We start from the raw sequence: 17,181 nt of genomic DNA, 5'->3' as shown, positions 1-17,181 counted from the left end.
AATATATGAATTTTTTATGTAACTTTTAAGTGAATTGTTAGTTAAATAAATATAAGGCATTATTACTAAATTAATAAAATGAATTATAACATTGCTGGTACCGAAAAGTTGATTTTGAGTTTTTTGACGGAGTTAGCGGAAATAGCAGAAACTACATCAAATTAATCTGAAATTGTAGCCATACAGGAAACAGTTCATGATGTGTCTCTAGAAGAATGCAATTTGACATTGCTGAGAAACGAGTTAGAATAAAAATCCGTTTGGAACGTAAAATTGATTTAGAAGAAAAGGTGGAGCAGAGTAAATTGCAGGAAATAGAAGAATTGAATATAAAAGTAGAAAAAGATGTTCAGTGAAGAGGATCGTTGGCAAAGATGGTACTTTAGGAACTTCGGCAGGAATTTATCAATCAAGCAAGTTATCTAAGATCATTCTCAGGTTATCTAAACAAGGGCCACTAAGGCCGAAGAATGAGCAACTGATAAAGTAGGAGCTGCTCAAAGAAGAACAGTTGGCGAAGGGGGATGTTAGTGAGCAAGCCAATATACAACAGAACCCGGAGGCGTCGTTCCTCCAGTTGGAGGCGTAGTTCTCACTGGCGAACGTCACGATGGGCGCCACTGAATTAACTCATGCGTTGATCGGGCTGGGGACGGAGTTAGTCACGCTCGTTGCCGATGTGCTGAGCGAGTACTCCTACGCGCGGCTGAAGGATCTGTTAATCAAGCGCCTGTTAGCAAGTGGGACAGCTAAGCTGAATCATTTGGTGATGGTTCTGACGCTTGGCAATTGCACCCCCAGCCAAGCAACTGGGTCGAGACAAGATTGGGTCAGAGTTTCCGAAGTCCTTGTGGCTTCACCGACTGCGGCCGTTTTCTACAGGTATAGGCCGCTACTGCAGACAAAAACTACTAGTATGCGCGGCTTGCAGTCGCGGAAGTGTCCGTGAGACTGCCGATGCGGCAGAACTGAGAAAGAAAAATGTCGCACTGACGGAAGCGATGAATTCTTTTAGTTCCAGAGAGCGGTCGCGAACATGTTCGTCGTCCTCTTCCTGTCTACCCGAAGCGCAGTAACACGTCGCGTTCCAGTGTACAACCGGTACCCCATTCCACTCATTCAAGATCGATTCGAGTTTACACGGATGACTTTTGACCTGTGCAATGCGGCGGAAACCTTCCAGAGATTCATCTATTCTGCTCGACAAAATTTGGACTTCTATTTTGTCGACTTGGATGACCTTCTGCTCGCATCTTCCATCGAGTCCGAGCATTTGGCACATCTCGAGTTCTATTTTCAAAGAGGTATTGTAAAATACAATGCTTCTTTGAAAATAGCTTTAGCAGCAGGTGAAATTTCTAGGTCATTCTATCACCCCTGACGGCATTCAACTCGACTTGGCCAAGTTGCAATTGATCGTGAATTTTCCGCTCTAAAACACAGTTAAAGACCTGAAAAGGTTCGTGGGTATGGTAAACTTCTACCGTCGTTTCCTGCCCAAAGCCGCTCACCATTTGCATTACTTAGCGCCTCCTTATCTGGTCCTAAGACCAAAGATTCGCGGGATGTTGTATAGTGTCCAGAAACCGTCCAAGCGTTTGAAACCACCAAGCAACAGCTGGTAGGTGCTACTCTTTTGGCATTCCCTTAAGAAAATTAGCCATGTTTGTCAATGCCTCAGACACTGCACAGCGGTTAATGGAATTATAGCGCCTATGATCGTGAATTACTAGCCGAGTATCTGAGCATCAAGTTTTTCCATTTTTTCCTTGAAGGCAATCCGTTCAAAGTGTTCACGGACCATGGGCCTCTAATTTTTTCCTTAAGGCAGAAGCCCAACAAAGTGTCTCCTCGCCAATTTCTTTATTTAGCCTACAACAGCCAGTTTACGTCGGACATTCAACATATGCCCGGTAAAGACAACTTAATCGCTGATGCTTTGTCTCGGATCAGCATCCCGGCGGCAGTCGATTTTTCGACAATCGCTCTTGCTCAGAAGGATGACGCAGTTCTTTAGAGCCTACAGTTGGACTCCAAATACAAGGGTAAGGAGTTTCCCATCTTCGATTTTCTTTCCTTTATCTACTACGAGATCTACGAAAAGGGACATAGGCCATATATTTCGGCCGCACCGCAAATATTTCTAGCGTCCATGAACAAGGACGAAATTATTGGGCCAAAGGTGTAAATTCACTAGGCATGCTAAGAAGGAATTGGGTGTATTCCTTAAGTTAATAGACCACTTAAATACCATATATCTTGACATTGTAGGCCCTTTGCGAGATTCGCACGGCCACATGTATTGTCTCACTATTATTGATCGTTTTACACGGTGTCAATATCTCTGAAGGACATTACAGCACAATCGTGTGCTGAGACACACTGTCGAGAATGGATTCCGCATTTTGGTTTGCCCGCTGTAATCATTACAGGAATGGAATGGAAGGAATCATGGAATGCAATTCGAATCCATCCTTTTTCAGAGCTCAGAAAGCTCCTTGGATTCAAGTGTCAGCGGATAACAGCATACCATCCGCAATCCAATGGGATGTTAGAACGTCGGCATCGGACGCTGAAGGCAGCCATTATGTCACCCGATGAACTGTCTTGGTCGCAGGTCTTGCCTTTCGTCCTGCTTGGCCTCCGTGCAGTCGTTTGCGAAGAGTTTGCTGCCAGCCCTGCTGATCTCGTGTACGAGAAGAATCTACGATTACTCGGCGACCTTGTCCTCGCCAAGAGAGACGGGCTTGGAGAGACCGGATTGTCTCGCCTCTGCCGCAAAGCACACCAGGTGAATTTGCGTGGGATACCGTCAATCTGCTTTTCTAGATTCAGGAAAGCAATGTAGAGAGGGCTATGATTCTCGCGTGTTTGTAGGCATTGGCAGGGAATGCAGCAGATTGAAGAAATAAAAATCGTTAACGTTCTTTTCTAGTTCGAGATCATAAATTGTTACAAGCACTAAGTAGCGAAGTATGCACGCACTAGTAAATAAAATGTCATTTGGATACTTAAAGCCAAAAAATCTTTTTTATCTTATAAGTTAAAATTACGGCAACTATTAAATAGATTAGATTTCCTGTAATTACCTGATCGAATCTTTGGAGGAAGAGAAGCAATTTAAACCACGATAAGAACACCGTAATTGAAGCCGCTGAATAGTGTATGGTGGTGACTTCATTGTTTGCACTGAATACGGGTAGAACCATCATTAACGCTGAGATATGTAGGATCCACGAAATTATATTGACCACTTCCAGGATATAATGGATCTTCTGTTGATAAATTTGAACTGCTTCGCGAATAGAGTTCAATATGATGTAGGCGATGATTCCGATTGCTGAAACAACGATGACCGTGTTCTTGCTGATATATTCCTTCGGTGTAATGAGCATCACTCCATTAGAATCGATCATACTGAGGCAAATTGAGAAACTGATTAGTACAACTTCCCAAATAAGGGTGGACTAATTCTTACATTGATTCAAAAAATTGCGTAACGTTTCGTTGCTCAATGTGATTCATCATTTGTGATGAATATATGGTTACAAAAATTAGGAATACACTATAGAAAAGGAGATTTGCTAGGTGAAAATACTTCCCGTATGAGTTCCATTTCATTTGAAGGTATTTTTGGCTGAGTGGATGGGCGAGGAGTTCAACTCGGCCATGGCTGACCATTGTCTGGAAAAAACAGGTTTTAGTATCTTTTTCTTAGAACATCAACCATTAGATCAATGTCAGCGTATCTTGGTGTACGCATACTGTAGATATATTGGAAAAGAAACAGATTGTTGTGCGCTTTTGATCAAATGGCTGATTATTAGCATAACATATATTTTGGAGCTAAAGACGAGCAAGCAACGCAGATATGACAAGCAATATACAAAGTGCTGTATCTATTTATACATAATTTAAGCGTAAATAATTTTCAAGGAGAGCATGGACATTCAGAACATATACAAAATATAATCAAAATTGTTTTGCAGGTATATTCCATAAAAAATTGTGGATCAAAACTCACGTTTATTACAAGTAAGGGCTGCGGTCTCCAGTTAGGATCATTCAGTGTCAAGCGTTTTAATTCGATTTGTTCTTTTGATTTTTGATACGGCCAAAACGAATATTTTATCTGAGTTTACGTTAAAAAAAGAAAATTTTAGGCGATCATGCAAGGACCAAAAGCGGGGTATAAATTCAAAAAGTCTAATCAGATACAAATCGCACAAATAAAAATTAGTTTTAAGTGGAAGTAGTTTATTATTCAACATTGTTTTTCTGGAAGTACATGCCTGAAATGAAGGCATACGTCTGTATTGCGATCGATAGTATATTTCAAAGCAGCAGGGTTGAGTCATTTTAAATGGTCACAAGATAAAGTCGGATGTCGGAGAATTATTCTGTATTTCAAGAGTAATTGCAGATTCATAGAGAACGAAACGACTTATCCTAATAGTTTGAATAGAATTCTTTTATTACATAATCGTCTACAGCATTCCCTTAGGGTGCATTTATTCTGGAAAAATATTTGTATAACATGATTATTGCAAATCATCGTCGCAAAACATATATGCAATAACGAAGTGCCTAACATTTCGGTTTGTCGTCGGCCGAGGTCCACCCATTCGGTACTTCTGGCAGCTATCTGATGTCCTGGCATACGCCATCGCTTCAACTGAGGCAAGGTTTGCCACATCTTCCTTTTCTATCATAGCGATCTGTTGGTAGCCAACAACCGTGTACAGAATTCATAGTAACAACTGTTATCGGTTGTGATTTTCGACCCTCGATTGGAGAAATTATCTCTCAGTTGTAGTCTCCTATTTTTATTGTTCTCATGTGGCTAGTGCTAGTGCCAATAGTGATACTATTGGCTCTTGGGTTTTTAGCGATGAAGTTGCCACCATGTACTTCATTTTCCTTTCATAAATGCGCAGCCCAAGATATCGCACCAGTCGCCGTTTACTTGATCTGGATGAATGTAGACTGTACATCTCGGGTTGCTCCTCCCATAATGTCAACGTCGTCAGCATAGGTCAGTGGTTGGGTAGACTTGAAGAGAATGGTGCCGCTCGCATTAACATCGGCTTTGCGGATCACTTTTTTAGGACCAGACTAAAGAGAATACATAATCGGGCATTCCCTCGTTTTAGACCGTTGTTGACGTTGAATGGTGTTGAGAGTGATCCAGTTGCTTTTATCTGACCTCGAAAATTCGGCAGGGTAAGCCTAGTTAGGTTTATCAATTTGGTCGCGATACGGAATAGGCGTGTTCAGTTTTATCCTGGCTATTATGATCGGTCTTGAACAATTAAGTGGCGGTCTAGTTAGTATACTTAACAAGGGCCTTAAGCTCCTAACGCCGACTAAAGCAAATATGAGGGTATTTTTCGCCACTTTGCGTTAGTGTCTAAATTTGGCAATCCTCCAGGTAAATTCTTCCTTTTGTAGGCTTTTGTATAAGTTTTGCTACTAACTGTTAGGAAGTACTGCAGATTGACAGTCTGGTTATCGAAGACCTAAATCAATGTTGATTGGCTTAACCGATGCAACTCTTAGTAATGGAGTAATGGAAGAATCTTTGGGATTGTTTGCACTCCCAACTGTTTGGTTGTTATTGTTGGCTGTTATTTTAAGGAAAGAATGATCTGCTACTAAACTAGTATCGGACCCAGTCACGGGAAATTGTCCCCTCGTGTGTCCTATCCAACATAGTTGAATGTCGCTTTTAGTTGTAAAACCATATGCAATAAAATGCTGAGCATTTATTGCAGTGAATGTACACATGTACATCTGAGATTTACATGTTATACTATACGGAATTTTTTAGCCGAGAAGGTTATGTTAAGTGCAGGATCTATAATACCAGCATCGACTTTAATTGAGAATTGAGAAATTGAGAGGGCTTAGACCGTAGTGGTCTATTGTACTCGACACTTCCAACAAACGGAACACGTGAACAACTGAATACATCAACACTTTAAATCTGATGTCCGATACACCATAGGCACGTCACTCACATTGAAAGTGTTTCGTGGATTTCGATTCATCGTTACAGGATGTACATGTATCATCTTGTGATACTCCTTTTCTGAATATATTTCCAGCTAGTCAGTTAAGTGCATTTATAAGATTTTTGCATATCTTCCTAATTTCGATAAACTGCAAACTGTGCAGTAAGTTTATTTGGTTCTGACAGGAAAAGTTTGTTGTGTCGAACAATATTTAGCTTCTGCCACTTGTCCTTATGGGATGCTTGTTCATCGCTTTTGATATCACTCCAATCGCTGGCTCCGGTCTCGGCAAGGGAGAAATTAAATTTCATTTTGCTAAGCCATCCCAGATTTCATTTTCTTCTACCGCACTGACTAGGTACCTAGAGTCGTTCCGCCGTATTGAATCAAGAAATAGTTTTTAGATTCCTGGATGATTTTTGAGATGATCAAACGATTGCTCAACGCCCTCGGTGCAGCTAGATGATTATTGTAAATTGCGATGGGCTTGTCCTTCAATCACTTATCAAGGTTGTTGCTCATAGGATTGCATACACTTTAACCTGAAAGACCGTCGTATATTATTCGAAGGAAAAAGCCCATTGCTAGTGTAATCTAAAAGGCACACCACTCTTGTTCCAGAACCCTGTTCTGCTTTTTCACAAATCGGTGTAGAAGAACTTATATCCCGCCGCACCACCTTTTCCCGCAACAAAGGGTGAGAGGAAACCATATACTAACCAGATGTATGGGAGATCCGAGAATCAGAAGGCATTACCAAAACTGGATCCTATTTTCCTAATATCTTGTCCATGCTGTATGCTTCACAATTCCGTTGTTTCTCAAACGAGTGAGTCTATGCGCTGCTTTCATTGCAATACTTTGAATATACGTCTATGTACATTATTGCCTGACTCCTAAGTTTTATGTCGGAGCAAAATTCGGCTTGCACATACAATGGGCTGCGATAGCTTCATTTGTCTTTACCTTTACACGTTTGTGCCAAAGAGCTTCGTATCTAGAGTATGGTTACCGTAGTTCCTTACGTCCTATCGCTGTTGGTTTTGGGTAATGCACTTCAACTCCCTCCATTTTCGAGAAGCTGCCACTCCTATTCCACTGCTCTACGCTAGGTATGTTGTTCTAGGAGGGCCCATCGCGTCGGCCATCTTGAGATAGTGAGCACGATCGCATGGCATAGTCAAGCGGGTATAACTACTGCCACGTCCGCTTATTGATCAATACGTCCTTGGGTGTCTGGACTGTGCCCCTCAAAAGTTCTTCATTAGTTATAGGAAGAGTGTGACCTGTCAGACTGAGTTCCTAGGTTTTGTTGATGCTTTTCTTCAGCGTAACTCTGTTTTCCTCGTTTTCCAAATCTAGAATAACTTGGTCTACAGCTTAGTGAATGAGCAAATAATCAGCGTTTGATGTGTTTGAAGAAAGATGTCAGAGCCCATTACATTGCTCCATATTCTTCAGGCAAAGTAGGATGAAGAACGTCATCGATAACTAAACGAAAAAGTATGGTGACAAGAAATAACCTTGCGGACTCCGTTTGGGACTTCAAGTTTCTAAGGGATTTTATCTCAATGCAGCACGTGACATTTGCCGCAATCATATTTCGCTCAAATATTAGTTATTAGCTTCTTTAGAACGCCCTTTTTGGGTAAACTATTCCTGATACATTCTCTGTTCATGCTATCTAAAATTTTCTCAAAATCGATGAAGAGCATGTGAAACGGAGAGCTCAACTCTAAATACTACAAACCAGCTTGCAATATGCCGATCAACCTTTCGAGGTGTCCTTTGATCCGTCGCGCCTGGGTGCCTTTCTTTAGAATCTTAGCGATATTTCCCTTCTTGCACACAATGCGAAAGATTTCAGATTCGCAGCATTTACAAATTTATGGGAAAAACAATTGAAAAACTGAAGGACTTGCAAGGAAGAGTTTCGCAGGGGAACCGTAAAGTTGTTGCCCTCTTTTCTGTTTGTAGAAGCAGCCCGGATCCGCATATTATGGTGGTTTTCAATTTCATCACGGAGAGGTGGGACTTCACCGGATGTTATACGAATGAGAGTTCTGGTGAAGTGCTCCTTACACTTTTACACTGGTGGTAAACAGCCACCACCATCGATGAAAAGACTACTATTAAGGTCTTTTTTCGAATTATGGAAAGGCTTAAGGACCTCCTGTAACCTTCTTTGTGATACGGGAGTGAAACCCTTCTCTGCTTCCTTGACCGCAACGAAGATTTAGGATAGCTTCGGCGATAGATTGAGGATAGCCAGGTGGCCGTAGTGCCTATTGCTCCAGTAATACTTAAGCGACCGAGCGTCTGAATCTGCGTTAGCAGCTTCCTGCTGCTAGTAAAGCTCAGTTTCGGATACCAGACGATGCATGCATACATAAAAATGGGTTTTATAATGGATGTATACATCTCATGAATCTGTTGCGGTGAAAGTTCCCAGGTCTTACCTATCGCAGTCCTACAACATCAGAGTAATCTGCATGATTTCCGATATTGTTCCTGGATATAGTGCTTCCGCGTTAGCTTGGAGTCGAAACGTACTCCTAAATACTAGACCATTTGTACCAGCTATTGCCCCATTTGACGTTCCTGATGAACATAACTAGTCCAATCTTTTTAGCGTGCACCGTGAGTCCATTGTGAAGGTACCAAGTGTTGATTTCATGCATTCAGGCGGTGACATACTGTGTCCGCAAACTCGTCGGTAATTATTACGGTTAGATTGTCCCTAAATGCTTGCGTCGGAGTCATAGCAAGGTATCCATCACCAGGAGCCATAACAGAGAGAACCCCTCCCTATGCGCATCCCTCAAGACATCCTGCCCCAATAGACTTGTGGCCGACCAATATTTGGATTTTTCTCCACTCCAGTATGTGAAGCATCCAACTGATTAACAGTGACTTGATTCCATGCTGTCCTGTTGCGCCACAAATTACTGCTAATGAGGCATAATTGAAGCCAACTTTAATGTATATGAATTCGCGTAAGGCGTATTCTTTTTCAGACACCGCCTTTTCAGTTTTTGCGTGAGCTCATGGAGTGCTGTCTCCGTAGATTGCCTTTCCGGTAGGCGTGTTGCCTATGGTGAAATGGCCAGTTAGGAATGTGTGTATCTCTTATGAACCGATCTAATAATCTTCCTAGCCCTTTTAGTAGAAACGACGTTAGACTAATCGTTCGGAAGCTTTTTGCGTTGTAGGTGGGTTTCCCTGGTTTGAGAATAAATATCGCCTTCATATCATACCAATTAATTGGAATATAAGCATGTGCTGTACATGCACAGCATATATTCCGAATATGTAGACCCAGGGCATCCATTCCCACTATTACTAGCGCAGGAATGATGGCATCGGGGACCCGCAGACTTGTATCTATAGAATGAGTTAAATGCCTATTTTACTCCAGTTTCACTGGAGCAACCCATGGTTCTTGTATGACGACTGCTTTACAATGTTGCAAATTTATTTGAGTAATATGGCACTTCAACTACGGTTCAGATGAAGAATAGGGTAATTTAAATACCTGTTTGAAGGTCAAAAACTATGACATTTGCTTTATGCCTCAAAACGATAGAGCGTCATATTTGTCGGTTCTCAAGGACGGGGTGCTAATACGACTTCAAATTAGGCAATACTCCTTAAACTATCACCTGGAGAAAATCAGGGAGGCTCGTCCGGTTATCTGTATCAATATGGAAAAGAAAAGGGGACCGGACTTCATTTATCATCTCCATAAAATGGCCTATACGGCTTGTAACCTTCGATGTTCCTCGTCACTCATAACAAGAACAAATAGGAAGTCGTGCAAGGACACACACATGGTGAATAGAACGAAGACGAAGCAATTTGAATATTCAGGGCAATCTAGCATAACAGATATATTACTTTGCCAAAGAGTAACACCTGTTTTGTGCGACATGCGATCAAACCTATTCACTAGATCAGGGAAGCTAATGTAGAAAGAGCGATGTATCCTATGATATTCTTAAATGATAGTCTGTACGGAATGTATCGTGTCAACATGCCACAGTTTTAGGCGAAGGGGGCTTGGTTCGCGCTAATTTCAGCAAATGCGCTTGTTAATGAATCAGAATTTTCATTATATAATCTAACAGCGGACTGGCCCTTTTTCGGAGAACTCATAATGAACTAGAATGTTGTTTGAACTCTTTGTTTTAAAGCCGGGGTATCGCCAGATCCTCCTATTTTTCCGGTTTCGATCGCCTGAGAGCCTTTTTGACTTTTACGGTGCTGATAGGTCAGTGGTTGGTTTTTAACTAGTTAATATACATATACATATATCTCGAGATTACTCGCATTTGCGACAGAGGTGCATATTTCTATAGACTTTTACATGAACATCGGCGATAAAGTATTTCTCGGACTTGGTAGACCAATTTTTTGGTATGTTTTTGGGCTTTAATCGAGTTCCAATATAAAGGGCTTCCCAGAAAACTCTATTTAAATCCTATCCTTCCTCCTTTTCCCTATTTTATTTACAACTTTTATAAAGCAGGATGTAATGTATTGTCTGGTTCAGAGAAGCCAGGGGAGGGGCGCATCCTTGGCAAGACCGCGGCTCATAACATTAGAGAATAAGCGAAAGTCAAGCAATTCGTCATTGGCTATCCTTCGTATCGACCGATGAAGTTTATGAATTAACTCGGCTGTACGTGTCCGCAGCCATTCGAAGCAACTTGATTAGTTGAGGTATATATATATATAATATAATATATGAAAAATGTATAGGCACTGCAACTTTTGAACTTACAATACAGCTGCAAAGGGTTGACTATTTCTCCATTTGTCGAAAAGAATTGGGGACAGTAATGTATGCATGCATTATGCATACATACAAGGAGAAAAAAAAGTAATATGGTGACTGTTAATGAGTTTCTTGTGAAACTTATTGAATAGGGCTAACCCCTCTTTTATTCCGTCAAGCAGATACCTAGGATATACTATTCCGGCAATAGCCGCTTACGTAAATCGCATTAATACTATGCCACAAACACGTATTTTTATTGAATTGTTATCGTGGAAGCAACGATCTTGGTTTTGTAATTGTAGGAGGCGTAACCAGAAAGTAATTGCACTAAATGTGCACAAATTTAGTGCAATTCAAGAAAAACATTTACATTTGTCCGTATCTAAGTTATTTTTCAACATAGTCGCCATACCTTTCGATGCAGGTGACGAGGCGGGTGATCAATTTTATACGCCTCCTTGAAAGAGTTTCCTGACAGCTCCTTCCTTTTCCACTTGCCCTTTGACTTTTTCTTCCTTTGGAAGCCTTTTTTCATTCATGTGTACCTTCAGCAAAGTGGAGATACCAGGGCGCCAGTCAAATCTATCAAAAAGGCCATGAAACCTCCAGTACTTCAGTATTCCAATGTGAGACGGAACGAAAAAAAAGTTTTGACTCTTGGAAAGTGGACGAAGTGATAAACAAGTCGGGAAACCGGGAGCTTGACGCTTCAGGTATAAAAAGTTTTGTGTTTCCCTATGTGAGGAGCATAACGTAGTTCTCCATTGGCTTATAGCATTGACCCGAGATATTGAAATCGCTCAGTTCACCATTGTCAGAACTGAGTGATTTAAATATCTCGAAGCGTAGGTTACTGCCATTGCCAGAACTCAGCGATTTAAATATCTCGAGTCAATGCTATCAGCCAATGGAGAACTGCGTAATGAAATTGTTTCACGCATTAATGCATCCTGGATGAAGTGGCATTCCCCAACTGGTGTTCTTTGTGATCGACGTATCAGCGCACGTCCCAAATCTAAAATTTACTGCAATGCCGTCTGTCTGCCGCTTGTGAACTGAAGGCTGAAGAAAAAGAAAAAGATATGAGGAGCGACGAGTGCACGACAGCTCCGTGTAATATAGCTAAAAATTCCATTGCCCTCTATTTTCTAGAAAGCGATTTAAATAAATCATTTGATGGAAAGCCCTGTGTTGATAATGGTCAACCTCATACGCTTCACACTCTGAGTTTAATATTATTAGCAAATGCCAACAATTTAACCAACATCAAACATAAACAAGTCGGAATACCGGAAGCTCGCGCTTCAGGTGTAAAGGTTTTGTGTTCATCTTATGTAAGAAATTTCAACGCACATTTTTCTATCCGTATATCGCTACAAATCCAACATAATCCTTCATATTTTTCCAAACTACGAGACATACGTACATATTATAGCCTAATATCTATAGGTGCTCACCTAAACAAACAAAGTGCCTATTTCCGAATACTGTACACATATATGCACGTATATAAATTTATCGTACCCATATTTCCGATTTACTTCTTATATCTATTTGAATTAGGCACTACCCGCAAAGTTCATTAGCACGCATATATTATATACTTACATACACATATGTCTGGTTGACAAATAACTAAAAAACTAAAACCAAATAATTCTCTGCGACCCAATTCATAAGAACTCATTTCGTTGTGGTATTGACAAATTGATATGTGATGATGACGTCATACAGGTTGTAGAGTGCACGAAATTCACAAAAACTTGTAAAGTTTCACCCCCTATAACTTTGTTAGTGATGGTTGGATTTTTTTCAAACTTGACCAAACTGTGCATTATGTTCTTCATTACACGCATGCCAAATTTTGTACTTCTGGGATGAACATAAGGGGGGTGCCGGGTAAATTTTTAAAATGTAGAAATATACTATTATTAACTTTATTTGTCCAGATATCGGAGCGGGATATATTTTGAGGCCTAGATTTCGTAGAGATGCACCACTGTGATTTTTTTCAGATTTTTCGGTTGGATAGATTCTGAGAACGAGACCTGTTACACTTTTTGGAGGTCATATTTTGAGCCCTCACTCCCCTACGTTTCACCCAACATCAAATATTGAACCAGTTTCAAAAAGTACTAATTGAGGCCTTTCATTTGATATCCTACACGGCTACATTATGTGAAAGAAAAATTTGTACCCTCCATTCACATGTATGGGGAGCCCCCCTTAAACTTAATACAAGATGGCGCCACTTACTGCATGTAAAGGGAACAGCAGATTACATACTTTCACAAATTTTCGTGACAATCGGTCTAGCCGTTTCCGAATAAATCGGGTGTGACAGACAGACAGACAGACGGACAGACAGACACCGTCTCGATTCTAATAAGGTTTTGTTTCACACAAAACCTTAAAAAGGGCTAGGGAGAATTAGATTCTTCTTGAATGGAATTTTAATATTTCACTCGAATTTCAATTATTCTCGTTAATTATGACGTCAGCATCTTATTTGTACGGCTTAGGATGCTGTTAATTAGCACGAAATTGATAAGTTTGAACTTCTATAACTTTGACACTAATAGTTGGATTTTCATGGAACTTGGCATGTGTATGCACGAGACTGTCCTCTATGCCGGTGCAAAATTTGGTACACCTAGGATGAGCTCAAGGGGAGTTTTTTAGTCAATTTCTTAAAGTTGATAATATACTATTAGTAAATTTATTTGAGCAGATACCGTAATGGGACATCTCTCGAAGATTAGATTTCGCATAAGTGTTTTACACAAAACCTTAAAAGGGCTGCAGATAAATAGATTCTTCATAAATGCGACTTTAATATTCCAAGCGAATGTCAATTATTCCGGGTAATTATGACGTCAGCATGTGATTTGCATGGCTTTGGAAGCGGTAAATTCCCGCGAAATTGCTAAGTTTGAACTGCTATAACTTTGGCATTAATTGCCAGATTTCCACGAAATTTAGCACGTATATACGAAATATTGTTCTCTATGCTGGTACGAAATTCGGAAGTCCTAGGATGAATCTAAGGGGGTTTTTTAATAAATATTGCCCTAGGATGAACTTAAGGGGGGTTTTTCAGTAAATTTCTAAAAGGTAGTAATATACTATTAGCAAGTTTATTTGAGCAGAAATCGGAATGGGACATATTTTGAGGCCTAGATTTCATCTAGAAGCAACACCCTGATTTTTCTCGGATTTTTAGGTTGGGTAGTTTCCGAAAATGAGTCCTGTCTCACTTCAAGTGCATACATTTTGACTCCTTACTCACACACTTTGCAATTTATGCCAAAACCAGTCTCGGAAAGTGTAAATCGAGACCTTTCATTTGATACCCTACACAACTATATCCGATGAAAAAAATTTTTGAATCCCCCTTTGCATGTATGGGGAGCCCCTCTTTAAACCCCACCTAAATTTATGGGATTTCATAGTTGCCATCTGTCCACCAAATTTCGTTCGAATCGGTTTAACCGTTTTGGAGAAAAATGCGTGTGACAGACAGACAGACATTGAATCGATTTTAATAAGGTTTTGTTTTACACAAAACCTTAAAAATGTGGGCAAGACAGCGTAAAAGGCAGTGGAAAAGATGATTTTTGATAGTGGTATGAGTTACAAGTGCCCGGATGGCTCACGTGATTAAAGCGCTGGGCTATCGTAGCGGAAGGTCGCGGTCCAAATCCTACTGGTGGCAAACGGGTTTGTTATCTTCGAAATGAGAAAACTAAATATTTATATGTAGATAGCTATAATAAAAAGTTCTATAGTGCGATATGTTATTATGCCAGCAAAAGGAGGGATTTGGATACAAAGAAGTGAACATTCTGCGAAAAACAGTTTCGGAATTTGGTATTTATAATGGACGGAAGATGAGGCAAAAGAACCATCAGATGTGATATGATCTGTCGTGGATATTCCATTCACAATCGCGGCACTTGGATCACGAGTTTTTTAAGACACATGAAGCCTTGTATATAATTTGTGAGGGACCGAATTGTCCGACGGCTTATTCCCGAGACGGGCTAGCACAAAAGCTTGCAAACACATGTCGATTGGGCACTTCAGTGAAGCTGCACTTTGATACTGTCTTACATGTACAATCTACTTTCGCCAGTTCTACTCTTTTTTGGGATAGCTCTCCTTTCATGGTTGATCCAAGTGGACAAAGTTGTCATCTGCAACATCTGCACTCATTACAGTTCACATCAGCAACGAAAAATTTTTGATTCGACTATACAGAGGACTTTGATTTACGGAATAACAAAACCAATATAAAAATAATGGCTAAAACTTGAGAAACTTCATTCATGCGATAGAATATTACTACGGAGGGACAAGCAAAAGTTCTATAAATTGACATTTTCTTTTTTAATTAGGGAATTTCATAAATTGTAGGTTTTTCGGCATAGTTTAGCGGTATCTTATGTGAAATTTCAGAAAAATTAGTGAAAATGGAGGCCAGAAAACGCGCGTTTGGTATTGCGATGCCTGCACCAATCCCACCACCAGTACAACGGGAAATCAATTCGTTATTTTCCACGGTTTTCAACATCAGCTTAAGTCAACGTATATTTTTAATGAATGCCAAAATGTATGGATGAATGTATCCTCACTGAAAACTCTCTCGAAGTAGTTTTGAAGATACCAGATAGGACCGTTTTTCGGAGAACGAACCGTATAGTCAGGTAAGGTTTGCCCCAAATCTTCGACTGATGATAGGAATGTGGCTTTAATGAAAGCTAAAATAAACGAAGATTCCAGATTGACCCAAGAAATTATTGCTTATGAATTGAGCTTAAGTGCCATGGCTCTGTCGTGAATATTTCATCATGGTCTGGAATGTACAGGGCTGTAGAGGGAAAATCCAGGCCCGGGGTGAAAATCATGTGAAAAACCGGGCCAGGGGAGAAAATTCAGAATAAATTTTATTATAAGCTCCAAGGAAAATTTTATTTTCATAGAGCAATGTGTAGGGAATTGAACGGTGGATGTCCTGTATGGCAGTGTCTATAAAAAGAGCAAACGGGAGACACGAAGCGGTTTTAATATACTTTCCTCATTGGGAACTTTACTCTTCCAATCGCGGTAGAGCGATAACCTAGCCGAGTTCCTCTTGCACTGCGTTTAGCTGCAAAGCATTCCAGATGAATTTGTCATACGGTCAAATGCCTACTCTAGATCTAGGAATATAATGTAGGGACAGCGATGTTTCTAACGGTGTTCCTCCATGAGGAACCTTGCAGCGTGAATTGCGTTAGCGGTTTCGCAGTTCCTAACAAACCCGAATTGGTTTACGATTATTTGAACAATGTCACACATTCTAGAGCTCAGAGAGATTGAATTCGTTTGATTGCTACCTCGACTGCTAGATTGAATTGTTCCGAATGTCGGCCTTTCTTTTGGAAGTATAGGATGAATTCCTCCGTTGAAATCTGCTCAAAGTATCCCTGTCATCTGTCCATTGCAGCTCGACGGTCGGTAGGCAAAGTATCGTTCTTGTCGTTAAGGGGGTAATCCCGTGTGGTTTTTGGGCTTTTTTTAGAAATGTTTTGTGAAGAACTGGATAAAGATACAAACACGAATTTTTCACCATAGATTTATTAACAGCTTGAGCGTGCATAGTAGTTTTTCAAGCTCGTTCACTTGGTTCGTTATTGAAATACAGAGCAATTTATACACCCATCTCCAAAAGAAGGTGTTTTCTGCTGCAAACTAGGATTATTAAAAAATATTAAAAACTAAATTTTTGGCACCGTGTTAAGCTTTTTCTGGGAATTTTGATGTTTTTTTACGGCTTCTTCAATGAATAAAAGAAAACTACTGAAGGAAACGCAATTATCCTAGTTTGCGGACCGTAGAAATATGTTCTAAATAAGTCGTGAAAATTTCAAAGAGTTTGGTTGGATAGATTTTGGGCTATGGTGGCAGCCGGTTTTCAATATGCAGTTTCGAGAAAGTAGAATGCGATTTTTAACCATAAAACTGTAACTGACCATTGATCTTCTCTACCTAGTGCATAAGCTTTAGGTTTCTTCAAGAAACACATGTACAGTCTTGGCTTTAATTCTTGACCCTTTAGCGAAGTTATTCAAACGTTATTCAGACCGATAAATACGCGCTTTATTGCGGCGATCGACAGAAATCTGGCATATGACTTATTACGTGTTTAATACTATAATTTATAATTTCCGAACGACTCCGAATATCAAAAATCACTCATCACCCATATATTCTACACTATATCTAGATATAACTGATACAAAAAAAAATTCGATTCCGCGAATCCGACACACGGGATGACCCCCTTAAGGCAACATCATGTGTGTGCTGGTGTCGAGTTTTGAGAATTGGATGCAGATGGCCCGC

At 40.2% G+C, this 17,181-nt stretch overlaps 1 protein-coding gene across 1 annotated transcript in view; it reads right to left on the bottom strand.

Annotated features, from left to right (window-relative positions):
• LOC119648151 (transient receptor potential cation channel subfamily A member 1) overlaps nt 1-17,181 on the bottom strand; it is a 295,897-nt gene that overhangs the window by 18,317 nt on the left and 260,399 nt on the right. The window contains exons 12-14 of the mRNA XM_038049722.1: nt 4,025-4,132; nt 3,479-3,684; nt 3,090-3,417 (exon numbers count right to left, since the gene is read on the bottom strand). Of these exons, the coding sequence (XP_037905650.1) occupies nt 3,090-3,417; nt 3,479-3,684; nt 4,025-4,132 (642 nt within the window). The remainder of the gene's footprint in view (nt 1-3,089; nt 3,418-3,478; nt 3,685-4,024; nt 4,133-17,181) is intronic.

Source organism: Hermetia illucens, chromosome 2 (assembly GCF_905115235.1).
Source record: "Hermetia illucens chromosome 2, iHerIll2.2.curated.20191125, whole genome shotgun sequence".
In the NCBI taxonomy this organism is placed as follows: domain Eukaryota; kingdom Metazoa; phylum Arthropoda; class Insecta; order Diptera; family Stratiomyidae; genus Hermetia; species Hermetia illucens.
The sequence above is the reverse complement of the archived record's forward strand: the minus strand, read 5'-3'. Positions and strand labels throughout refer to the sequence as shown.